Raw genomic sequence first — 26,822 nt, 5'->3', positions numbered from 1 at the left:
AAGAACTATACAAATCCATACATAGATGGGACATAAAAATGAGACCTAGAGACATGGACAAGAATGTGATGGTAGTGAGGGGAGAGGGGAGGGGGAGGGCGAAGGGATGAGGAAGGAGAGAGAAGGGGTGGGGGGAGTGGTGGGGCACAAAGAAAACCAGATAGAAGGCGACAGAAGACGATTTGACTTTGGCTGAGGGGTATGCAACATAATCAAATGTCAAAATAATCTGGAGATGTTTTCTCTGAACGTATGAACCCTGATTCATCAATGTCACTGCATTAAAATTAATAATTAAAAAAATCAAAAAAATAAAATAAAAACTGTTTGGTCAGTTAAAAAATATTAAAGTTTTTTACATAGACATTAGCTCATTGTCCTCCTGACATTGATGAGAAATGAGCACAAGTAAAGTACTTATAAAGAGAAAGCTTTCTTCTGAAACATTTGGGGAGGGGCTGAAATCTAGATCATGGGTTCTCTAATCCTCTGCATTACACTGATGAGCTCTTTGATGTATCTGTGGTCTATGAACCCTCAGTACATCTAACATTCTATTTAAGTTAACTGGAGCTAAACTGGGAAGAGATATATACATCCAGAGACAGGAAGCTCAAAGGTCCCTAAAGAGTTTCAACAGAAAGAGGTTCTCATTAAGACACATTGTATTTATATCATCAAAAAACAAAAATTAATGAATTTGAAGGCAAGAAGAGAAGAGAGACTTCACACACAAGGAATCCTAATAAGGTTATCAACAGATTTGTTAGCACAGATTTTCGACTTTTCTGGCCAAGAGAGAGTATATATTCAAATATATTCAGTATAATATATTCAAAATTTTGGAAGGAAAAAAAAACCTGTTACAAGAATACTTTATTTGGAAAAACTGCTTTTTAAAAATGAAGGAGAATGGACTTTCCCAGGCAAACAAAAGCCGAGAGGGTTAATCACTAGATCTGCTATACAAGAACTGCTACAGGAAAATTTTCAATCTGAAACAAAAATGTGTTAATTTGTAACATGAAAACACTGTGAAAGTAAAAACTCACTGGTAAGGCTTAGTAGATAGTCAAATTCAGAGTACAGTTAACCATTGAACAATGTGGACAACTGCATGCAGAGGTGTATTAAGGTCTGGTGAGGCCCTGGGCACTTAAGAAAACATTGAGCCTCTTAAAAAAGAAAAGAGAAAGGGAAAATAAAAAACATGTTTATCATATTTTTAAATAAATAAATATGTATTATTAATGTTAAAATTGCATATATGAAACCAAACTTGGTGTCATTAGAAAAAAGTGTAAAGTTGGGGTTTTGCAGGGCCCTTCAGAAGTCAGGGCCCAGGGTGCACGCACCTGGTGTGCCTGCCATTAAATTTGCACTTGACTGCATGGATCTACTGATACACAGGTTTTTGTTTTTTCAATAAATATGGACAGTACTGTAAATGTATTTTCTTTTTCTTTATGACCTTTCTCTTCTATAGCTTACTTTATTGTAAGGCTACAGTGTATAATACATGCAGAAAATATGTTACTTGACAGTGTATGTTATTGGTAAGGCTTCTGGCCAACAGTTGGCTATCAGTATTCAAGTTTTGGGAATTCAAAAGTTTTTTTTGACTTTTTGTGGCTTTTTGACTGAGTAGAAGGTTGGCACCATTAACAACCTACATGTTGTTTAAGGGTCAACTGTACTCTAAAACTGTAATAGTGGTGTCTTACATCTTCACACCAGGATAAAGATTAAAAAACAAAGTATTAAAAATAGCTATAGCTATAATTATTTGTTAAGAGAAACAATATAAAATGATGTAAACTGTGACATAAAAAATGTAAAATGTGACAGAGGGAGGAAAAGGGTAGAGTTTTATATGCAATCAAAGTTAAGTTGTTATTAGGATAGAATAAATGCTTATATCTATATGATGTCTTCTGTAAGCCTCATGGAATTCAAAGCAAACCTACACAAACAATCACAAATGAAGATAGAAAGAGAAGAAGAAAGGAAATAAGAACTGTGAGTTTGAGAGAGAAATTGTGGCATGAGAAATACTCCTCATCTCTCCTCTTAAAATTTCAACAAATTCTACAACTATATGCAGAGAAAAAAACCCACATGAACCTGAAATATACACACACTGGATAGACAAAGGTATGATCGTGCAAGAAGGCGGGCCAAAGGACAGAAGAAAGAATAATACCAGTGGACTGAGTCTTTCTCCTTCCTCACAGACCTGAGGGAGGAGGCACTATTTGTGAAGGCTTTGTCTCAGATCCAGAGGAGCCAAGAAGAGAGTCAGAGGAAGGAGCACAGCAAGGGGTGACAACCAAGAACGGGAAGCAAGGTGGTTTCCCAGCATCTGCTCTACCCGTGATTGCAGGGCTGAGCTATTACAGGCTTGGGGCACACACAAAGACAGTGGCAAGCTCCCCAAATCTGCAGGTGAATAGCTGTGGAGATCAGCCCACAGGACACTGGGGCGCACTTGACCAACCCACTTGACCGGCACAATTTAGTCTTGTGGTGCCAGATGCACTGGATCTCAGATCTGGGATTTGTGCACCAGTGACTGAAGCTCAGACATCAGCTTGCTGGAAGGAGTTTAGCATGTGTGGGCAGAAAGCCCCTCGTCTGTGATTAGCCCCAAAACTCAGGGACACCAGCTCATGGCATGCACCCCTGCCCAGTGCAGGGCTGTGCTTGGAGAGCTTAGAGTGATATTGGAGGAGAGACTGGACTCTGTCACCCCAGCCTCCCAGTTTCTCATTGCTCCCCTTGCTGTAAAAACAGCAGTGGTGGTGGACCCTCTCCACTAGGTCTCCAGGTTTTTCTCTCCTGTGAGAGGCAGGGGCACCCAGAGACTAGATCCCCTGCTCTGTGGGGACATGGGAAAGGGCACTGGAGGACTCATGGTCAGCCAGTGCCTGTATCATAAAGTTGCAAAGCCATAGCAATAAGCCCCTCCTACCAACATGGTGACTCTGCCTTTGTCATTACAAAGGAGACAGCTAAGCTTTAACAAATCACCCAAGAATCTCACAGAGGCAAATATTGCAGTGCAGCACCCTTTGCCAGGAAAAGGAATAGTTATCTCTTATTGGAGTTATTAAAAATACCCCTCACCAAGGAAAAAATCAAATATGAATATATAAGACAGAGTCATAGCTCAGATAAATGATGAAAAATCCCCAGAAAATCTCAATTACATGGAACCTTGGAGCTTAATGCCAGAGAATTCAAAATTGAAGCTCTAAAAATACTCAATAAGATACAAGAAAACACTGAAAGGCAATTTAGTGAGCTCAAAAAACAACTTAATGAACAAAAAGAGTACTTCACCAAGGAAATTGAAACTATAAAAAAGAACCAAACAGAAATGAAAAACTTAATACATGAACTGAAAAATGAGGTAGCAAGCTTAGCGAATAGAACAAGTCAGATAGAGGAGAGAATCAGTGACATTAAAGACAGGTAACTAGAGATACTACAGAGAGAAGAAGAGAGAGACTCACAAATTAAAAAAAAATGAGAGAGCCCTACAAGAACTGTCTGACTCCATCAGAAAGAGCAATATAAGAATAATGGTTATATTAGAAGAGGAAGAGAGGGGAAAGGGAATGGAGAGCATATTGAAACAAATAATCTATGAGAATGTCCCAAGCCTGTGAAAAGATTTAGAGCCTCAAATTCAAGAAGCAAACAGAACGACGAGTTACCTCAACTTAAACAGATCTACTACAAGGCACATCGTAATGAAATTATCACAAATCAATGACAAAGAAAGAATCCTCAAGGCAGCTAGGGAGAAGAAGGATATAACATAAAGGAAGGCCCATTAGGGTATCACCGGATTTCTCAGCAGAAGCCAGAAGAGAGTAGATCCCAACACTCAAAGTACTGAAAGAGAGAAACTACCAACCAAGAATATTATATTTATCAAAGTTATCTTTCAAATATAAAGGAGAAATGAAAACATTTACAGACATACATAAGCTGAGGGAATTTATTACCAAAAAATTCTCACTACAGGAAATACCAAAGGGGGTTATCCAACTGGATACAAAAAACAAAACAAGACAAAATTACAAGTAAATTTTTTTTTTAACAAAACCACGATAAAAACAAGGATAATCTGTTAACATGAAACAAGAGAGGATAAAGATCAACAGTAACAAAGGAGGATGGAGTGCATAAGCACACATGAGATAATGGACTCTAATAAATATGATAATTTTTCTTCTAATAACCCAATGGTAACAACCATTGAAAATGCCACTACTGAAATACATAACTTAAAAAAAGAAGAAAGAGAACATAGAAGTATGGAATACCACCAAACAAAAACAAATGACAGAAAAACAAAAACCAAGCATCAAACAAGACACAAAGCTATCAGAAAGCAGTATATAAAATGGCAATAGGAAATTCTCAAGTGTCAATAATTACACTAAATGTAAATGAATTGAACTCAACAATGAAGAGGCACACAGTAGCAGATTGGATCAAGAAGCAAAACCTAACAGTATGCTGGCTTCAAGAGACACATCTAAGCTACAAGGATAAAAATAGATTCAAAGTGAAAGGTTGAAAAACGATTCTTTAAGCAAATAATATCCAAAGAAAAGCAAGAGTAGCTATACCTATCTGATAATGCTGACTCCAAGACAACAAAGGAAACCAAAGACAAGGATGGACATCTCAAAATGATAAAGGGGACAGTGTATCAAGAAGACATAACACTCCTTAATACATATGCACCAAACCAAGGAACACCAAAAGCTATAAGACAATTATTAACTGATCTAAAAGTGCAAAAATCTCTGGGATACAGCAAAAGCAGTAATAAGAGAAAAGTTCATATCATTACATGCTCATATAAAAAAGCAAGAGAGTCCAAGTAAACAACCTAACATCACATCTTAAGAAACTAGAAAAAGGAGAACAAAAGCAAACCAAAACCAGCAGAAAAAGGAAATAATAAAAATTAGAGTAGAAATAAATGAAATAGAGAACAGAAATACTATACAAAAAATTAATACAACAAAGAGCTGACTCTTTGAAAAGATCAATAGAACTGACAAACCCCTGGCAAGATTTACTAAGGAAAAAAGAGAAAATACTCGTATAAATAAAATCCAAATGAAAGAGAAAAAATTACCACAGACATCATAGATATACAAAGGATTATCCCAGAATACTATGAAAAATTATATGGCACCAAATTCAACAATCTAGAAGAAATGGATAAACTCCTAGAACAATACAATCTTCCTAGACTGAATGATGAGAAAGTAGGAAGCCTAAATAGACTGATAAGCAGGGAGGAAATAGAAATAACTATCAAAAACCTCCCCAAAAATAAAAGTCCAGGACCTGATGGATATACTAGTTAATTTTACCATAAATTCAAAGAAGAATTGGTTCCTATCCTTCTCAAAGTCTTCTAAAAAATTGAAGAAGAAACAATACTTCCAAACACATTTTATGAGGCCAACATAACCCTCATACCAAAACCTGGCAAGGACAACACAAAAAAAGAAAACTATAGACCAATATCTCTAATGAATACAGATGCTAAAATCCTAAACAAAATACTAGCAAATTGAATAGAACAACACATCAAAAAAGTAATTCATCATGACATTTCTCCCAGAAACACAAGGATGGTTCAACATATGTAAAAATATTAACCTAATACACCATATCAACAAAACAAAGAACAAAAATTGTATAATCCTATCAATAGATGCAAAAAAGGCATTCAATAAAATGCAAAATCCTTTTATGTTTAAAACACTCAACAAAATGAGTATAGAAGGAAAATACCTCAACATAATAAAGGGCATTTATGACAAACCATCAGCTAACATCATACTAAATGGTAAAAAACTGAAAACTTTTCCTCTAAAATCAGGAACAAGAGAAGGCTGCCCAATCTTTTCAATCCTATTCAACATAGTGTTGGAAGTTTTAGCCAGAGTAAACAAACAAGAGAAAGAAATAAAAGGCATTCATATTGGAAAAGAAGAAGTAAAGGTTTCACTTTTTGCAGATGATGTGATCCTGTATATAGAAAACCCCAAAGACTCCACAGAAAAGCTATTAGAAACAATAAACCCATACAGTAAGGTCACAGGATACAAAATTAATATACAGAAGTCTATTGCTTTCTTATATGCCAACAATGAAACCTCAAAAGAAGAACTAAAAAAATTCCTTTTATGATAATTTCTCTTCTAATAACCCAATGGTAACCACCCCTGAAAATGCCACTACTGAAACACATAGCTTAACAAAAGAAGAAAGAGAACATAGAAGTATGGAATACCACCAAACAAAAACAAATGACAGAAAAACAAAAATCAAGAACCAAACAAGACAAAAAGCTATCAGAAAGCAGAAAGCATTATCTCATGAGAAGCAACAACAACAAAAAAATTAACTAAAATACCTAGGAATAAACATAGCAGCAAAGAATGTAAAGGACCTATATACTGAAAACTACAAAGCATTATTAAAGGAAATTGAAAAAGACACAATGAAATGAAAAAATATTCCTTGCTCTTGGATAGAAAGAATATAGTTTAAATGGCCATACTACCCAAATGCAATATAAAATTTTAATGCAATTATCATCAAAATTCCAATGTCATTTTTTTTAAAGAACTGGAACAAAAATCATCAGGTTAATATGGAACCATAAAAAAACCTTGAATAACCAAAGTAATTCTAAGGAAAAAAAACAAAGTTGGAGGCATTACAATACCTGACTTCAAACTATACTACAGAGCCACAATAATCAAAGCAGCATGGTCTTGGCAGAAAAATAGACACTCAGAACAATGGAACAAAATAGAGAGCCCAGAAATAAAACCACACACACACACACACACACACACACACATATGGTCAAATAATCTTTGATAAAGGAGCTAAAACACACAAGGAGAAAAAGCCTCTTCAATAAATGATGCTGGGAAAATTGGAAAGCCACATGCAAAAGAATGAAATTTGACTACAGTTTAGCTCCTTGCACAAAAATTAATTCAAGGGATGACATCAGAGTAATGGCAGGGTAGGAAGCGATACTGATAAATCTCCCCCAAAACTCAACAAGATCTTCAACCAGAAACAGAAAAACCTATCCTTGGAGCCTCCAGATGTTTCACAATACACCCAAAGGTATGATCGAGCGAAAAATTGGCTAAATATATAACTAAACCCCGAAGGAAATAGGGAGTAAGAAATGCTCTGCCTTCCTCACTAACCTAAACAGGGCGGCTTTCACTGGAAACTGAGAATATATAAACTAAGGCAGGCAAAGAGGGTGAATAGATCCAGGCCGCGGCACAAACAGCCGAACCAGACTGTGGCACAGAGATCCAGGCCGAGGAAAAACTGTTCCTGTGACAACCGGGGCAATACAGCTAACACTCGCGCCAAACCCAGACAAAAAAAGACAAGCGGGGCAGCCATTTTACCCGATATCCTGGTCGGTGCGCGCAGATAGTGGGCAAGAGATTCCTTCCAAAGCCCCGGGAGTGTGTGCCTGTGTTGTACCACAGAGAGGCAGAGTCAGAGGCCTTTGTGTGGGCCGAAAGTGGAATCTCCAGGCCGCCCCAGCGCCCAAGGGGAGCCGCGCATGGGGAGGGAGCGAGAACTAATTCCAAAACTGGAACTTTTCCGTGCGAGAGGGGGTTTCACTCAGAGGGTGAGGCCCTCTGATATCCTGGTCTGCGCGTGCAGATACTGAGCGAGAGATTCCTCCCAGTGCCTCAGCAGTGCCTGCCCATGTTATCCTCACAGAGAGGAAAAGTCAGGGGCCTTTGTGTGGGCCTAAAGTGGAATCTCAGGCTGCCCCAGCGCCTTGAAAAAGCCGCACAAGGGGACGGAGCGAGAGCGAATTCCAACGCTGGAACTTTTCAGTGTGGGCGGGGTGTTTCACTCAGGGGGTGAGACTTCCGGTCTGACATCCTGGTCTGCACGCGCAGATAGTGAACAAGAGTTTCCTCTGAGCGCCCCGGGAGTGGGTGCCTGTCCGTGTTACCGGACAGAGTGGCAGAGCCAGAGGTCTTTGATGGGCGGAAGCCCCGGCTGATTATGCTAGCATCTCTGACTGACTGAGCCTTACCCAGAGCCCTGTGCTGACTGGGAATAGAGTGGAAAGTGGCCAACTCTTTGAGCCTCTTACTATCCAGGCAGAGGCAGCAGCAACCCCATAGCTGGATTATCAGGCTACTAATTGAGGAAGGAAAGACTAGGAGAGAGGCTCCAGGAACACGAACTCTCTCACTGTCGGAGCCTATAAATGCTAATGAGCCTCGACTGTCAACGTGATTAAAGCACAATACATGACATCGCCATAGGGACTTATCAACTGCAAACCTCTACCTGAGTGTCCCAAAGGGGCAGAACCTGGGATACAGAGTCACCAACCAGGAAGAGGGAGAGAAAAGAAAAGACAAGGAGATAACCTCTCAAAATCAAGAATAATACGCAGACTTTATAACCTATCCCATTTTATTATATTTGTTCATTTGTTTCTCTTATCTTCATTCTTGATTTTTTTTTCCTCCTCCAATTTGGTCGTTTAACCCTCTACCAGTCTTACTCTCTCCTCTCCTTGAACTACACTATCCATAAGTGTTACATCTCCCATTATCTTTTCTTTCCTCTTCCTTTCTCTCTATGAGGGATGCACTCCAAAAACCCTTAACTCTCTCTCCCTCTCTCCTCTTTTTTCTTTTTTCTTCATTTAGTGGTTTATTCTTTTTTTCCCTCTCTCTCTCTTTCTTTTCTCCCTCTATATTAGTTTCTTCCTTTCTCCTTTACATCTCCTCTCATTCAAACTTCAATAATGAACAAATTATCTTATCTGGGACTCAAATTTATGTTTGTGGCATTTTGGGGGGTTTTTACTTCACCTTTTTAACTCACTAGCAGTGCTCCCATCCCTGGCTCTCCATTTTATCAAGCTCTTGTTCCACTAAATACAATAGTAATTTTTTAATTTGTCCCACATTTTCCTGTTTCCCTCTTATTCCTCTCATCATAACTCTTAGTCAACCAACACCTAAACGCAAATTATTTTATTCTTGATCCAAATTTTTTCATTATTTGCTTTTTGTAGGTCCATACACCCCCCCTTTTTTTATTTATTTTTTTTATTTTTTTTTGCCCCTTTATTACTTTTCCCCAATTCAGGCCCTCCATTACAGGCATTGTTTGTTCTATTAAATACAATCTAATTCACAGTTCACCACAAGATTTTCTCAAGAAAGAGGGGAGAGGAGAGGAGAGGAAAAAAGAAGGGGGGAATAATTTCCTTTTTTTTTAATTTTTAAAAATTTTTTATATTATTTTATTTTTCTTTATTTCATTATTAATTTAAAAACAACTTTTTCAATTTTTTATTTTTTTAACTTTTATTCTTTATTAAATCTCATTAATACTGTCAACAAAACCACCCTCAGATGCCATTAAGAAAGAGAAAATCGAATATCATGGATACAAAAGAAAGAGAGGTAACACAGATAGATGAGGAAAAAATCTATGGAGAAAAAATTTAATATATTGGAAACCTTGGAGCTAAATGACAAAGAATTCAAGATAGAAATCCTAAAAATACTCAAAGGTATACAAGAAAACACAGAAAGGCAATTTAGGGAGCTCAGAAAACAACTCAATGAATACAAAGAATATATGTCCAAGGAAATTGAAACTATAAAAACAAATCAAACAGAGATGAAAAACTCAATTCACGAGCTGAAAAACGAGGTAACAAGCTTAGCTAATAGAACAGGCCAGATAGAAGAGGATTAGTGAAATAGAAGACAAGCAACTTGAGGCACAACAGAGAGAAGAAGAAAGACACTCAAAAATTAAAAAAAATGAGATAGCCCTACAAGAATTATCTGACTCTATCAGAAAGAATAATGTAAGAATAATAGGTATATCAGAGGGAGAAGAGAGAGAAAATGGAATGGAGAACATACTCAAACAAAAAATAGATGAGAACTTCCCAAGCCTGTGGAAAGAACTAAAGCTTCAAATTCATAAAGCAAACAGAACACCGAGTTTTCTTAACCCCAACAAACCTACTCCAAGGCACATCATAAAGAAATTGGCACAAACCAAGGGCAAAGAAAAAATTCTCAAGGCAGCCAGGGAAAAGAAGAATACAACATATAAAGAAATGCCCATGAGATTATCATCAGATTTCTCAGCAGAAACTCTACAAGCTAGAAGAGAGTGGACCCCAATATTTAAAGTCCTGAAAGAGAGAAACTTTCAACCATGAATACTATACCCATCAAAGCTACCCTTCAAATATGAAGGACAAATAAAAACATTCACAGATACAGAAAAGATGAGGGAATTTATCATCAGAAAACCCCTACTCCAGGAATTACTAAAGGGGGTTCTCCAATCAGATACAAGGAACAAAAAAAAAATAAAGCCACAAGTAAAAGCTCCAAGAAGAACACAATAAAACCAAATTTAAACTGTGACAACAACAAAAAGAAAGGGGGGAGAGGATGGAGATTAAAAGTAGCAAAAGACGATGAAGTGCAAAAGTACTCACAAAATAGTGCGCTACAATGAACAGGGTAGAAACTGTTTTCATTACTTAAAGGTAACCACCATTGAAAAAACCACCACAGAAGCACATGAGATAAAAAAGATAGCAACAGAGGAAAGATGTATGGAATACAACCAAATAAAAACAAAAGATAGAAAAACAAAAGAGAAGGATCAAACAAGACACAAAACTAACAGAAAGCAATCTATAAAATAGCAATAGGGAACTCATAAGTGTTCATAATTACACTAAATGTAAATGGATTAAACTCACCAATAAAAAGGCACAGAGTAGTAGAATGGATTAAAAAAGAAAATCCAACTGTATGCTGCCTACAGGAAACTCATCTAAGTAACAAGGATAAAAACAAATTCAAAGTGAAAGGCTGGAAAACAATACTCCAAGCAAATAACATCCAAAAAAAAGCAGGCGTAGCAACACTCATATCTGATAATGCTGACTACAAGACAGCAAAAGTACTCAGAGACAAAAATGGCCATTTCACAATGGCTAAGGGGACACTGAATCAAGAAGACATAACAATTTTTAATATATATGCACCAAACCAAGGAGCACCAAAATATATAAGACAGCTACTTATTGACCTTAAAACAAAAACTGTCAAAAATACAATCATACTTGGAGACCTCAATACACCGCTGACGGCTCTAGATCGGTCATCCAAACAGAGAATCAACAAAGATATAGTGGCCTTAAACAAAACACTAGAGCACCTGGATATGGTAGACATCTACAGGACATTTCATCCCAAAGTGACTGAGTATACATTTTTCTCCAGTGTACATGAATCATTCTCAAGAATTGACCATATGTTGGGCCACAAAAACAACATCAGCAAATTCAGAAAAATTGAAGTTGTACCAAGTATATTTTCTGATCATAAAGCCTTGAAACTAGAATTCAACTGCAAAAAAGAGGAAAAAATTCCCACAAAAATGTGGAAACTGAACAACATACTTTTAAAAAATGAATGGGTCAAAGAAGAAATAAGTGCAGAGATCAAAAGATATATACAGACTAATGAAAATGACAGTATGACATATCAGAATCTATAGGATGCAGCAAAAGCAGTGATAAGAGGGAAGTTCATATCACTTCACGCATATATGAACAAACAAGAGAGAGCCCAAGTGAACCACTTAACTTCACACCTTAAGGAAGTAGAAAAAGAAGAACAAAGACAACCCAAAACCAGCCAAAGAAAGGAGATAATAAAAATCAGAGCAGAAATAAATGAAATAGAGAACAGAAAAACTATACAAAAAATTAATAGAATAAGGAGCTTGTTCTTTGAAAAGATCAACAAAATTCACAAATCCTTGGCAAGACTTACCAAGGAAAAAAGAGAAAGAACTCATATAAACAAAATCCAAAATGAAAGAGAAATCACCACGGACACCATAGATATACAAAGAATTATTGTAGAATACTATGAAAAACTTTATGTCACTAAATTCAACAACTTAGAAGAAATGGTAAAATTCCTAGAACAATACAACCTTCCTAGACTGAGTCAAGAAGAAGCAGAAAGCCTAAACAGATCTATTAGTAGAGAAGAAATAGAAAATACCATTAAAAACCTCCCCCAAAATAAAAGTCCAGGCCCTGACAGCTATACCAGCAAATTTTATCAAACATTCAAAGAAGACTTGGTTCCTATTCTACGGAAAGTCTTCCAAAAAATTGAAGAAGAAGCAATAATTCCAAACACATTTTATGAGGCCAACATAACCCTCATACCAAAACCAGGCAAGGATGGCACAAAAACAGAAAATTACAGACCAATATCTCTAATGAACACAGATGCTAAAATACTAAACAAAATACTAGCAAATCGAATACAACAACATATTAAAAAAATAATACATCATGATCAAGTGGGATTCATCCCAGAATCTCAAGGATGGTTCAACATACGTAAAACGGTCAATGTAATACACCATATCAACACAACAAATAACAAAAACCACATGATCTTATCAATAGACGCAGAAAAGGCTTTCAATAAAATACAACACAATTTTATGTTTAAGACTCTAAACAAAATGGGTATAGAAGGAAAATATCTCAACATGATAAAGGCCATATATGATAAACCATCAGCTAACATCATATTAAATGGCATTAAACTGAATGCTTTCCCCGTTAAATCAGGAACAAAACAGGGTTGTCCACTCTCTCCACTCTTATTTAATGTGGTACTAGAGGTTCTAGCCAGAGCAATCAGACAAGACAAAGAAATAAAAGGCATCCATATCAGAAAAGAAGTAAAGGTATCACTTTTTGCAGATATGATCCTATACATCGAAAACCCCAAAGAATCCACAAAATGACTACGAGAAACAATAAGCCAATACAGTAAGTTTTCAGGATACAAAATTAACATACAGAAGTCAATAGCTTTTCTATATGCCAACAATGAAACAACTGAGAATGAACTCAAAAGAATAATCCCCTTCACGATTGCAAAATAAATAAATAAATAAATAAAATACTTAGGAATAAACATAACAAAGAATGTAAAGGACTTATATAATGAAAACTATAAACCATTGTTAAGAGAAATTGAAAAAGATATAATGAGATGGAAGAATATTCCTTGTTCTTGGTTAGGAAGAATAAATATAATCAAGATGGCCATATTACCCAAAGCAATATACAAATTTAATGCAATTCCCATCAAAATTCCAATGACATTTTTTAAAGAAATAGAGCAAAAAATCATCAGATTTATATGGAACTATAAAAAACTCCGAATAGCCAAAGCAATCCTAAAGAAAAAGAATGAAGCTGGGGGCATTGCAATACCTGACTTCAAACTCTATTATAGAGCCACGACAATCAAAACAGCATGGTATTGGCAGAAAAATAGACACTCAGACCAGTGGAACAGAATAGAAATCCAGAAATAAAACCACATATATATAGTCAAATAATTTTTGATAAAGGGGCCAACAACACACAATGGAGAAAAGAAAGCCTCTTCAATAAATGGTGCTGGGAAAACTGGAAAGCCACATGCAAAAGTATGAAACTCGACTGCAGTTTGTCCCCCTGTACTAAAATTAACTCAAAATGGATCAAAGATCTAAACATAAGACCTGAAACAATAAAGTACATAGAAGAAGACATGGGTACTCAACTCATGGACCTGGGTTTTGAAGAGCATTTTATGAATTTGACTCCAATGGCAAGAGAAGTGAAGGCAAAAATTAATGAATGTGACTACATCAGACTAAAAAGTTTTTGCTCAGCAAGAGAAACTGATAACAAAATAAACAGAAAGCCACCTAAATGGGAAATGATATTTTCAAACAACAGCTCAGATAAGGACCTAATATCCAAAATATACAAAGAACTCATAAAACTCAATAACAAACAAACAAACAATTTAATAAAAAAATGGGAAGAGGACATGAACAGACACTTCTCCCAGGAAGAAGTACAAACGGCCAACAGATATATGAAAAGATGCTCATCTTCTTTAGTTATTAGAGAAATGCAAATCAAAACTGCAATGAGATACCACCTCACACCTGTTAGATTAGATATTATTAACAAGACAGGTAATAGCAAATGTTGGAGAGGCTGTGGAGAAAAAGGAACCCTCATCCACTGTTGGTGGGAATGTAAAAGTAGTACAACCATTATGGAAGAAAGTATGGTAGTTCCTCAAAAAACTGAAAATAGAACTACCTTATGACCCAGCAATCCCTCTACTAGGTATATACCCCCAAAACTCAGAAACATTGATACGTAAAGACACATGCAGCCCCATGTTCATTGCAGCAATGTTCACAGTGGCCAGGACATGGAAACAACCAAAAAGCCCGTCAATAGATGACTGGATAAAGAAGATGTGGCACATATACACTATGGAATACTACTCAGCCACAAGAAATGATGACATCAGATCATTTACAGCAAAATGGTGAGATCTTGATAACATTATACAAAGTGAAATAAGTAAATCAGAAAAAACCAGGAACTGCATTATTCCATACATAGGTGGGACATACAAGTGAAACTAAGAGACATTGATAAGAGTGTGATGGTTACGGGGGGAGAGGGGAAAGGGAGAGGGAAAGGGAGAGGGGGAGGGGCAGAAAGAAAACTAGATAGAAGGTGACAGAGGACAATCTGACTTTGGGTGATGGGTATGCAACATAATTGAAAGACAAGATAACCTGGACTTGTTATCTTTGAATATATGTATCCTGATTTATTGATGTCGCCCCATTAAAAAAATAAAATTAAAAAAAAATTAATTCAAATTAATCAAAGACCTAAATATAAGATCTAAAACAATAAATTATATATAAGAAAACATAGGTACTAAATTCATGGACCTTGGTCATAAAGAATATTTTATGAATTTGACTCCAAGGCAAGGGAAGTGAAGGCAAAGATAAGTGAATGGGACCACATTAGACTAAGAAGCTTTTGAACAGAAAAAAAAACAACTGACAACAGAACAAACAGACAGCCAACTAAATGGGAGATGATATTTTCAAATAACAGCTCAGATAAGGGACTAATGTCCAAAATGTATAAAGACCTCATAAAACTCAGCAAAAAACAAACAAATGAACAAGCCAATAAAGAAATAGAAAGAGGACATGAACAGACACTTCTCCCAAGAAGAAATACATATGGCCAATAGATATATAAAAAATGCTCATTATCACTATTTGAGAAGTGCTAATCAAAACTATAATGAAATAATACCTCACACCTGTTAGATTAGCTATTATCAACAATACAGGTAACAACAAGTATTGGGGAGGCTGTGGAGAAAAAGAAAGCCTCATTCACTGTTGGTGGGAAAGTAAATTAGTGCAACCATTATGGAAGAAAGTATGGTGTTTCCTCAAAAAATTAAGAATAGAACTACCATATGACCCAGCAATCTCTCTACTGGGTATGTACCCCTATAACTCAAAAACATTGATACATAAAGACACATGCACCACCATGTCCATTGCAGCATTGTTCACAGTGGCCAACACATGAAAACAACCAAAAAGCCCTTCAATAGAGGATTGGATAAAGAAGATGTGGGGCATATATACTATGAAATACTACTCAGTCATAAGAAATGATGACATAGGATCATTTACAACATGAATGGACCTTGATAACATTATACTGAGTGAAGTAAGTACATCAGGGAAAGCTAAGAACTGTATGATTCCACACATAGGTGGGACACAAAATTGAGACTCATGAACATAGACAGGGGTGCAGTGGTTACCAGGGGGAAGGGAAGGGTGGATAGTGAGTGGGATGGGGGAAGGGGAGGGGCTTAAAGAGAAACAAAATATAGGATGACAGAAGATGATTTGACTTTTGGTGATGGGTGTACAACATAATTGACTGTCCAAAAGATGTGGAGATATTTTCTCTAAATCTATGTACTCTGATTATCCAATGTCACCATGTTAAATTTAATTGTCTAAATAAGAAAAAAAAGAAAAGAACTACAAAATTTCCAGAAAATAATTAATAAGATAGAAATAATGAGTCAGCCAAAGGAGAATTAATGAAGTAGCAATAATACATACCTATCAATAATTATATTTATATGTAAATGAACTAAATGCTCCAATTGAATGACATAGGGTGGCTGAATGAAGACCCATCTATATGATGCCTATAAGACACTCATTTCAGATCAAAAGACACACAGACTAAAAGTGAAGAGATGGAAAAAATATTCCATGCAAATAGAAACAAAAGGAAAATTGGTCAGCAATACTCTTATCAGACAAAATAAACTTTAAAACAAAGACTGTAACAAGAGACAGAGAAAGGCATTAATAAGGATAAAGGGGTCAATTCAAGAGAAGGATAGACCATTCACAAATATTTATGCACTTGACATAGGAGAACTTAAAATACATTAAGCAAATATTAACACATAAAGGGAGAAATAGACAGTAATACAATGACAGTAGGTGGCATTAATACCCCACTTATATCAATGGATAGATCATCCAGACAGAAAAGCAATAAGAAAAGATTGGCCTTAAATGAGAAATTAGGCCAGAGGGATGTAGCTAATATTCACAGAACAGTTCTTCTAAAAAGTGCAGAATACACTTTCTATTTAAGTGCACAGGAAACATTCTCCAGGATATATCACATGTTAAGCCACAAAACAAGCCTCAGTAAATTCAAGAAGATTGAAATAAAATCAAACCTATTTTCTAATCATAATGGTATAAAACTAACTGGAAAACTCTCATATATGTGGAATCTAAATATAGAAAAAACAAATGAACAAACAAAAAACAGAAACAGACTTATAGACACAGAGAACAAACATATTTGACAGAGGGGATGGGGAAAAGCATGGGTGAAAAGGTGAAGGGCAATAAGAGGTGCAAACTCCCAGTTACAAAATAAATAAGTAAATCATGGAGATGTACTGTATAATACAGCACAAGGAATATAGTCAATAATATTATAACTTTGTATGGTAGCAGATGGTTACTAGACCTATTGTGGTGATCATATTGTAAGATATATAAACATTGAATCACTATGTTGTACACCTGAAACTAATATAATATTGTATGTCAATTGTATTTTTTAAAGATTTTATCTATTTACAGAGGGGGGGATTGAGGCAAGAAGTATCAACCCCTAGTTGCTTCACTTTAGTTGTTCATTGCTTGCTTGTAATATGTGCCTTGACCAAGCATTCCCAGGGTTTTGAACCAGCAATGTCAACATTCCAGGTTGATGCTCTATCCACTGAACCTCCACAAAACAGGCTGTCAACTATATTTTAATTAAAATAGTTAAAAGATAACATGTGTTGATGAGGATGTCGAGAAAAAGGAATGCTTGTGTGCTATTGTTGGGGATGTAAATTGGTACAGTCATTATGGAAAGCATTATAAAGATTCCTCAAAAAATTGAAGCTAGACCTGCCTGCACTCCCACTTCTGGGTTATACCCCCCCCCCAAAAAGTAAAATTACTGTCTTGGAGAGACAATTTCATTCTTGTATTCATTACATTATTCACAATAGCCAAAGTATGGCAACAACCTAAATGTCCATTGACAAATGAATGGACAAAGAAAATGTAATATGTATAGTGGAATATTACTCAGCTTTAACAAAGAGTAAAATACTGACATTTGTGACAACATGGATGAAACTGGTGGACATTATGCTAAGTGAAATAAGCCAGACACAGGAAGATAAATACTATAGAATTTCACTTATATGTCAAATCTAAAAATAAAGTCAAACTCATAACAGTGTAGAATGGTGGTTACCAGGGGTTACTGAGTGGAACAAAAGGGGAGATGCTGGTCAAAGGGTACAAACTCTGTTATAAGATGAATGAATTCTGAAGACCTAATATGCATCATGATGATTATAATTAATAACATTGTATACTTGAAATTTGCTAGAAGAGTAGATCTCAAATGTTCTTACTTCCCCACCAAAAAATGTTACTATATGGGTGATAAATACATTAATTAGCTTTATTGTACTAATCAATTAACAATGTATACACATATCTAAACATCATATATTCCTTAAGTGTATACCATTTTAATTTTTCAATCATACTTAAATAAAGCTGGGAAAAATAACCCCCCAAACCTCAAAAAGTTCAGCATGTATAGTATGTTGTTGTGCATATAAATATATGTGTCTGTTCAAATAGACAATGAAATTTTTCCAGTAAAAAAGAAAATTAGGTTAATCAATAATCAAATCAGAAAATTTCTTTTTCAAGGCATAGAATTTTGCTTATTTTATCAAACAAGAGGTATTAGAATATTGTTTTTAATTTTCTCCAAATAATTACAACTTCACAAATGTCTCTATTAAGGAATCGACAATGTGGTAGCACAGGATATACTCTGGTTTGGTGGCTGAAGGTCCTGGTTCTGGCCAAACTCCAATGACTTACTGTGCCCTGTTATTATTCTCTGTGAAATGATATTGACTTAGTGATATCTAAATTCCCAGTCTTCTAGCTCTTAAAGCCAATGTCCTCCATAATATATTGGGAGAAACACGAGTTTCCCAGAGATTAAAGGCTTTACTTGAGAAAGAATTTTTGGTCAAATACATTTTTGAAGCTCTGAGTTAGACAGAATTAAATATGTTTCTTCTAATACAATGTAATATGCTCATGTGCTTCAAAGTTTCCCACATTTTTCTGTGAAACATGTGTATGGGCTAGCTCGTAGAGGAAGGCTTTAAGAGATTCACTTCAGGAGACACTGTAAATAGTGATTCACTGAGCTTGAAAGTCAGAAAACTGTTTGTGAATTGATAATGTTTTTTTCTGTTATCAGAGAAAGTACAAAGAGCATGCATACATCACCTTTCCTCATAAATGGAGAAAGACTATGATTCATTTTAACATCATTCACATAGTTGGTCATGGGGTTCTTTTTCATTACGTCAAATGATGTGTTATAGATGATTTCTTCTAAAATCTCTTCTTTTAGGTTCTTCCCCAGGAATTCCATCACTTTTCTAATTTCATGTTTTGGGTGCTGTGGCAAAAGTAGAAGAAAAATAGTATTTTTTTTCTGTCTAAGGAAAAAAAATGTAACGATAAACAAATCTTAGATAATTAAGCATGGAAATAATGGTTAAACCATTTAAAAGCCTATTAGGTTATGTTTAAAAGTTATTCTAACAAAAGTAATTTTATATTTAGAGTTCTGAATGTCAAAACAGTAAGCTGGGAAATTTAAAGTGCAATTGTAGGCAGAGGCGGATCAAAGTCGTTTGCGGCCCCAGGTGCAGAAGAAAATATTGAGCCTCTTAAAAAAAGAGAAAAACAGAAAAATAAAAATACATGTTAACCATATTTCTAAATAGATAAAAAATATTATGTACTATTAATGTTAAAATTGCACATATGAAACCAAACTTGGTGTCATTAGAAAGTGTAAAGGTGGGGTTTTGTGAGGCCCTTCAGAAGTCAGGGACCAGGGTGTGCATCCAGTGCACCCGCCATTAAATCTGCCTCTGATTTTAGGCCCTGGCCAGCTTACTCAGTGGGTAGAGAGTCAGCCCAGCATGCAGATGTCCAGGGTTCAATCCCTGGTCAAGGCACACATGAGAAGTGACCCTCTACCCCTTCTCTTTCTCTATTCCCCTCTTGCAGCCAGTGACTTGATTGGTTTGAATGTTGGCCTCAGGAGCTGAGGATTGCTTGATTGATTAGAGCATTGGCTCCAGATGGGGATTGCTGAGTGGATCTCGGTCAGGGTGCATGTGGGAATCAGTCTATCTCCCCTCCTCTCACTTAAAAAATATAAAGTGCCATCGTATCAAAACAATTGTGTTTCCTCCTGTGCGATAGTTGATGCTAAGAGACATGCTTGGGAAGCTTATTATTTTACTTCACTTTTACAGGTAGCAGATAAGAAGCTAGTTTGGAGAACAAGTGGCAGTCTTTGAAAATAAACAAGATGTTTTCTCCTTGTGATAGAAAAAACAGAAGCATGCAGAGCCCATGTTTCTCTGGCACAGAACAGAGGATTTGTAAGGCTTCTCTCCCTTGGCTTTAGCTTTGACATCTGATGACTCTGGATCAGGGCTATTCCTGACTCTGGACATGTTGGAGATGTCCTGTTTACTGATAGATCTTATGAGAGCTCCTTACACTCTGACATGGGCTGCTGCTTCATCCAAAACTGAAGAAAAGAGATCCAGTTTAGTGTGGGGTTGCCCTGTTTAGAAGTCTCCAGGCTCCCCTTGCAGATCTCTCCCCTTATCCCTGCATCCAATTTTCATGTCCTCCCTGCCAGCTACCCATTGCTGTGGCTTTCTCAAAAAGTCACTGGGCTGGGCAAAGCAGGAGGCTACTTAGGAAAGCTGCAGAGAGCAAGTATGGCCCAGACAAACAGATGGAAGCAATGCATTATTTCTACCCAGAGGGGAAGGAGAAACGAGAGGCCATTGTTAATGAAGGAAACAATTTGGAAAGCCATGTCATATGCCAAGGTTTGGAGAACCATGGACCAGCCAGTGCTACATTTTGCCATACATTTATTTTGCAAATACATTTATGAGACAGACTTTGAACCAGAGCTCATACATGTTGTTATTATTTAAAATGACAACACTTTAGTGTTTTTTTTTTTTAAAAAGCAAACAAAACAGCTCTATTATTTCTCAGTAGTTCTTTTCTGTTCAGAGTCCTAATTCTTTTCCTTGAAAGTCAGTGCCAATGATGGGGGTTGGTATAGATCCTGGGAGAAGGAACCTGGAGAGCTAAAGAGGGAGAAAACTCATCGCTCAAACAGGAGACTTCTCCCACGCTGCTGGATGAGGTAGGAATTGGCCCTAGAGTACAGTGAGGCCTGCAGAAAGAAACAGGTACAAACTATGTCTGGTACCATGTTTGGATTTTAGTATGTCATATGGAAAGGTGGTTGGGAAAGTTGAAGGTGGCATGCAAAATATTCTGCATAGATAAACTTTTATACATTACTTTTCGTCATTTCTGTCATGGATCTCTAACTTAGAAAAAAAATCCCGTGAAGTCAAAATTTAAGTATATTTCTTACTTTCATCATTTCTTCATAGAAAAGATAGAGAATGGGATGACTTTCTTTCTTCTTCCACCAGCCTTTTACATGGTCAAACCAGGAGCCCCATACCACTGGAAGAAAGACACATGTGTATTTGGGTCATAGAAGTGAGAGGAAGAAAAGCCAGAAAAGAAAATGAGTTGTTTCCTCAGGATAGAAATTGAAGCTGATGGTCCTATTCCAGGGCAGAAGAACTTACTTTCCACACCTCCCACATCCATTTTCTGCACGACATTTCTTTCTTTGAAAACTAGTGAGATAGATTACTCTCAGGTTCTAGAGCCTGCTGAGTTTGAATCCTAGCTCTGACACCACTGTGTGACCCTGGGATGTTACATAATCTCTTAGCCTCAGTTTTTTAAATTCTCATTTCTGAAAGAATCAGTAATACTACTTACCTCAAAAGGTAATATTAGTATGCATTCATTTATTCCACAGAGCCTACTCTGTGCTCAGCACCATTCCAGGGAGTGGGGATCAAGCAGTGAACAAAGCACATATAAAACCCTATTCTGAAAGTTCATCTTGTGGGGGGACAAGTGAGATAAATGTGAAATATGTGGTATGTGAGAACAAAATGCATGTTTAGGAGAAAAAATAAACCAGAGAAGGAGAGGGAAAGAGTTGGGTTTATGTAGAAGGATGAAATGTTCATAGGCTGGCCAGAGAAGGGCTCTCAGAGAATGGAACATTGAGTAAAAACTCGAAGAAAGAGAAGGAAAGTGCATTTTTGGGCAGAGGGAACAGCAAGGTAAAGTACAGGGTAGGAAGTGCCTGGTGTTTGAGGTACAGCAAGGAGGTTAATTGGACTAGGATAGAGTAAAAGAAAGGCAGAGGAGAGGGAGAAAACTGGGAGAGGTGAGAAAACCTAACCCTGAGGGACTTATGGGTCACAGTTCAGGCTCTGGCTTTCACTCTGAGTGAAATGGGATGACATTTGTTGGCTTTGAGCAGAGAAGTGAGGTGGTCTGGCTTCCTTTTTAATAGAATCCCCCTGTTTTCTCTGTGGAAAGTAGATTGGAGCTTGGAATGGTCAAAAGTCAAGGGATAGGAAAGGGGCTATTAATTTTTCCAGGGAAGGTGTGATGGTAGTTTGGACCAGAGTGGTAGAAGTGTTGAGGATTGGTGATACTCTAGATATGTTTTGAAAGTAGGGTTGACAGATATGCTGATGAATTGGATATGGTGTGTGTAAGAAGAAAAGAGGTTAAGGTAAGTTCAAGATTTTAGGCATAAGCAACTCAATAAAGAAAGTTACAATTAACTAAAATGTGGAAGCCTCCAGGGGGAAAGACAAAAGTTCGAATTTGGATATGTGAAGTTAGAGATGCCTTATAGACATCCAAATAGAGATGTCAGAGAAGCAGCTGGGTCTATGCACCCAGCACAGGGCCAAGGTCAGGAACAGAAGTGCAAATCTGTGGGTCAACAGCAGATAGATGACATTTGAATCCATAAAATGATTGGGATATCCCCAAATCATCTGATTCATCAGGAGTTCTCCTTCCTCCACCTCCTCTTCCTCCTCCCTCCTCCCTTCTTCTTCCTCTTCTTCCTCTTTCTCCTCATCCTCCTCTTCTTCTTCTTCCTTCTTCTCCTTCTCCTTCTTCTTCTCTTTCTAGCTCTAGCTCTAGCTCTAGCTCTAGTTCTAGCTCTAGAGGTGTACTCTCCAAGGTTTTGATTTCCAAGCTTTCAGAATGGTGTACAACTTAACCTCATGCAGGACAAGGAGCTGCAACTATACTCAGCTCTGATTAGAAAGGTCCATTTATACATCAGCCCAGTCCCATGTTCTGAACTTGTTCAAATAGGTAACTTCTTTGTGGCCCATTCTTTGTCATAGGTATCCAAAATCATTGTTAGAACATCTACCATAAAATTTGTTGAAGACATTAAAGCCATAAAAATACCTTGGGGTATAAATGGATCATTCTCAAAATATATCTCATAAGAAGCAAATTTCAATAATAAATTTTGTCATTTAGGATTATGAAAATTAAATAGCATTTAAAAGCATCATATTTCCATACTTTACTGATAAACTAATGGAAAAGAACACTTTATCAAATTTATTCATAATTACTTTAGAGGAATAGGACTGTAGAGGCCAATTATTTTGCCATATAGCAAGATAAATAATTAGGAAAAGGGTTTCAAATATACATAAATTTTGAGCTTGAATAATCAAATAATTTAGTGCAAATGTTTACATTTTAATCATGTAAAGCTGTCATTCAACTTTATAGTGCAAACCAATCTGATATAGTATTTATATTGTACCTCCCTTGAACCCATATTTTTAATCTTTCTTAACTTTTGAAAACTCTTGTTCTTATGAAAGTATTTTGACATATACAAAAGTAGAGGGGATAGTGTAATGAACCTTCATGAACCCATTACCCAGTTTCAATAACTTAATCACTTTTTAATATTCTTCAGGAGAAGGGCTGATGTATTTAAAGCTCTAATAGTGTTTGAAATTTAGAAAAACTGCAGGAAACTTGCAGAAACTTGGTTCTGACACTGGAAGCATGATTGCAAGGCCATACATTTTTTCACATGATAGTTTATGATTCCAAAGCACCACGGGCCAGCCTAACACCAACTCATGATAGTTTTGGTTGAAAACTTCTTATGCACAAAACCTTTCCCTCCAATTGAACATGTAGGCAATCAGGAAGACTTTAACATGGCAGCCAAGCACACAGGATTTTGTTTGTTTATTTGTTTGTATTTTTCTGAAGTTGGAAACGGGAAGGCAGTCAGACAGACTCCCACATGTACCCAACCGGGATCCACCCGGCATGCCCACGAGGGGGTGATGCTCTGCCCATCTGGGGCATTGCTCTGTTGCAACCAGAGCCATTCTAGTGCCTGAGGCAGAGGCCACAGGGCCATCCTCAGTGCCCAGGCCAACTTTGCTCCAATGGAGCCTTGGCTGTGGGAGGGGAAGAGAGAGACAGAGAGGAAGGAGAGGGGGAGGGGTGGAGAAGCAGATGGGTGCTTCTCCTGTGTGCCCTGGTTGGGAATCAAACCCAGGACTCCTGCATGCCAGGCCGACACTCTACCACTGAGCCAACCGGCCAGGGCCAAGCACACAAGATTTAAGATTACCTAGTCCTGCCTGTGTTCAAATTCTAACCCCCACTCTTGTTAATAGTGTAATGAATCATCATTTTCACAAACCAAGAGTCTCAATTTCACTACCTGTAAATTATGGATAGTATTACCATGCTTTAAAGATTAAACAAGTGAATGGAAGAGAAACATTTAGCACAGGCTTACAGTAGGAATTGCCTTTTATTATAGCTGGTTTCCCCACAATACAGTTTTGGCTTTATTAGTGGGTATATCATCATTGGACACAGAGCCACTGACCAGCACTGACAGGTAGCCAGAGTTATGTCACATCTCTCAGGGATGCTGCCTCTCATCTTCCAACCCCATAAGTCAGAGCTCCTTCTGTGGATGAATTTTATGGGGAGAATTTTACAGAAAGGAGAGTTTTATAGAGAAACCTTATCCTCTGCAGACATAGGGGAAGACCAGTTCCTTCCATTTGGCTTACCTTTGCCTGACAGAAATGTTTCAAAGTACTCATCCCAGCTTCCTGGGTCAGGGAGTCCTTTGTTCATCTTTTGAAAATAGTAGTAGGACACCATGTTGTCCTTGATATTCCTTGCCACATAAATTATCTAAAGTTGTCAGAAGAAATAATAATAATAATAAAATACCAAAATGTAAATGATAGAAGGATTTACAAATCAAGCATTTAATGTGCATAGCATCTGTTTGTGTTTATAGTAAGCAAGTCCTGGAAGCCACAAATACATCCTTGTTTTCTTCCATTCATCATCCAGCAGCCAGTATAATCTTGTAGACATGCAAATCTGATCAGATGACTCCCCTATATAAAACTTCAATATCTGTTCATTGCTTTTAAGATTAAGTAAAATTTCTCAACCTGATGTACAAGGCCCTGCATTACTGGCTCTCAGCCAGGTCTCTAACTTCCTCTTGCTTATTGCCTGCAGCTTACACTTTATCTTACTTCTTTCAACAGTAGAACTTCTTTTGTGGTTTCCTAATCTTTCTGGCCAACGTTTTTCTGTGTCCTGTTCTGCCATTCCTCTCTTAAACCGGAAGGTATTACAGTGATGAACATCAAGAGGACTGTGCCTCTCTGTAAAGTAGCATAAAAAATGTTGGGCAGGTGTAGACTCTGCCAGAAATGAAGAAGTAACTTCCTTCAGATTCTCAGTGGGTTTGTGATCACTGAAAGTTTAGTGATCACTTTAACTTAAATGTTTGTTTTCTTTAGAGCTCTGCTTGAGGCTTACATTTTATGCTCATTTTTTTACTTTTCATTTTTTTTTTGCCATCTTTCCCCATTGCTGTAAATATTATATATTTATGACAAGTTAATTCCTAACCCGTACCAGTCTCCTAAGCTACATGCTCATATATTTCTACCTAAATGCCCTGCAGGCATTTCAGACTTAATGGGCTCAAAATTCAATTCATCTTCAGAAAAAAATTACTCTTCCTTCTGCGTTTACTCTTCCCATTAATGGTACTACCATCAAACAATTAAAATCACAAAATTGTATTAGATGTTTCTTTTTCCATCTTTTCCAAGCCAATCCTTGACCAAATCTGTAGATTCAGTCCTTTTACATTTGCTGTTCATCTCCTCACTGGCTCTTTTTTAATTTTTCATTTATTAAAAAAAAAGATTTATTGGACTTGGCGGGGAGGGGAGGTGAACACACAATATGGTATACAGAGATGTGCTATAGAATTGGGCACCTGAAACCTGTATAATTATATTCATCAGTTTTACCCTAATACATTCAATAAAAAATTAAATTTATTGGAGTGACACTGGGTAATAACATTATATAAATTTCAGGTAGACCCTGGCTGGTTGCTCAGTGGTAGAGCGTTGGCTAGGCATGCAGAAGTCCCGGGTTTGATTTCCAGCCAGGGCACACAGGAGAAGTGCCCATCTGCTTCTTCACCCCTCCCCCTCTCCTTCCTCTCTGTCTCTTTCTTCCCCTCCCGCAGCCGAGGCTCCACTGGAACAAAGATGGCCTGGGTGCTGGGGATGGCTCCTTGGCCTCTGCCCCAGGCACTAGAGTGGCTCTGGTCGCAACAGAGCGACGCCCCAGAGGGGCAGAGCATCGCCCCCTGGTGGGCAGAGCATCGCCTCCTGGTGGGCGTGCTGGGTGGATCCCAGTCGGGCGCATGCAGGAGTCTGTTTGACTGTCTCTTCCCGTTTCCGGTTTCAGAATTTAAAGAAACAAACAACAACAAAAAAATTTCAGGTAGAAAAAAAGACAAGATGGTGCTGGAGGAGGTGGATATACCAACATCCACCTCCCAGAACCAAAGTGGATTACAGAATAATTTTAAGAACTGTCATCTGAAAAAAACAACTTTGGACTAAACTAAGAGGACTCTTCAATCAAGGAACACTGAAGAAGCCACACCGAGACTGGTAGGAAAAGCAAAAACGCGGAGAGGGCTGCCCAGCTCTCTGGAGCAAACAGCAGCTGGGAGAGACTCACATGGTGGGAAGTGAGTTTAGCAGAGAGGGGAGGGTCCTGAGCCCCAAGAACAAAGCCCCAGC

General features: G+C 37.3%; 1 protein-coding gene across 1 annotated transcript in view; it reads right to left on the bottom strand.

Annotated features, from left to right (window-relative positions):
- LOC136328920 (sulfotransferase 1C4-like) overlaps window positions 1-26,822 on the bottom strand; it is a 53,315-nt gene that overhangs the window by 6,750 nt on the left and 19,743 nt on the right. Inside the window, exons 5-7 of the mRNA XM_066264908.1 lie at window positions 24,759-24,885; window positions 21,167-21,261; window positions 18,964-19,138 (exon numbers count right to left, since the gene is read on the bottom strand). Coding sequence (XP_066121005.1) covers window positions 18,964-19,138; window positions 21,167-21,261; window positions 24,759-24,885 — 397 coding nt within the window. The remainder of the gene's footprint in view (window positions 1-18,963; window positions 19,139-21,166; window positions 21,262-24,758; window positions 24,886-26,822) is intronic.

This window comes from Saccopteryx bilineata, chromosome 3, assembly GCF_036850765.1.
Source record: "Saccopteryx bilineata isolate mSacBil1 chromosome 3, mSacBil1_pri_phased_curated, whole genome shotgun sequence".
Taxonomy (NCBI): Eukaryota; Metazoa; Chordata; class Mammalia; order Chiroptera; family Emballonuridae; genus Saccopteryx; species Saccopteryx bilineata.
This window is presented reverse-complemented; position numbering and strand designations above follow the sequence as displayed.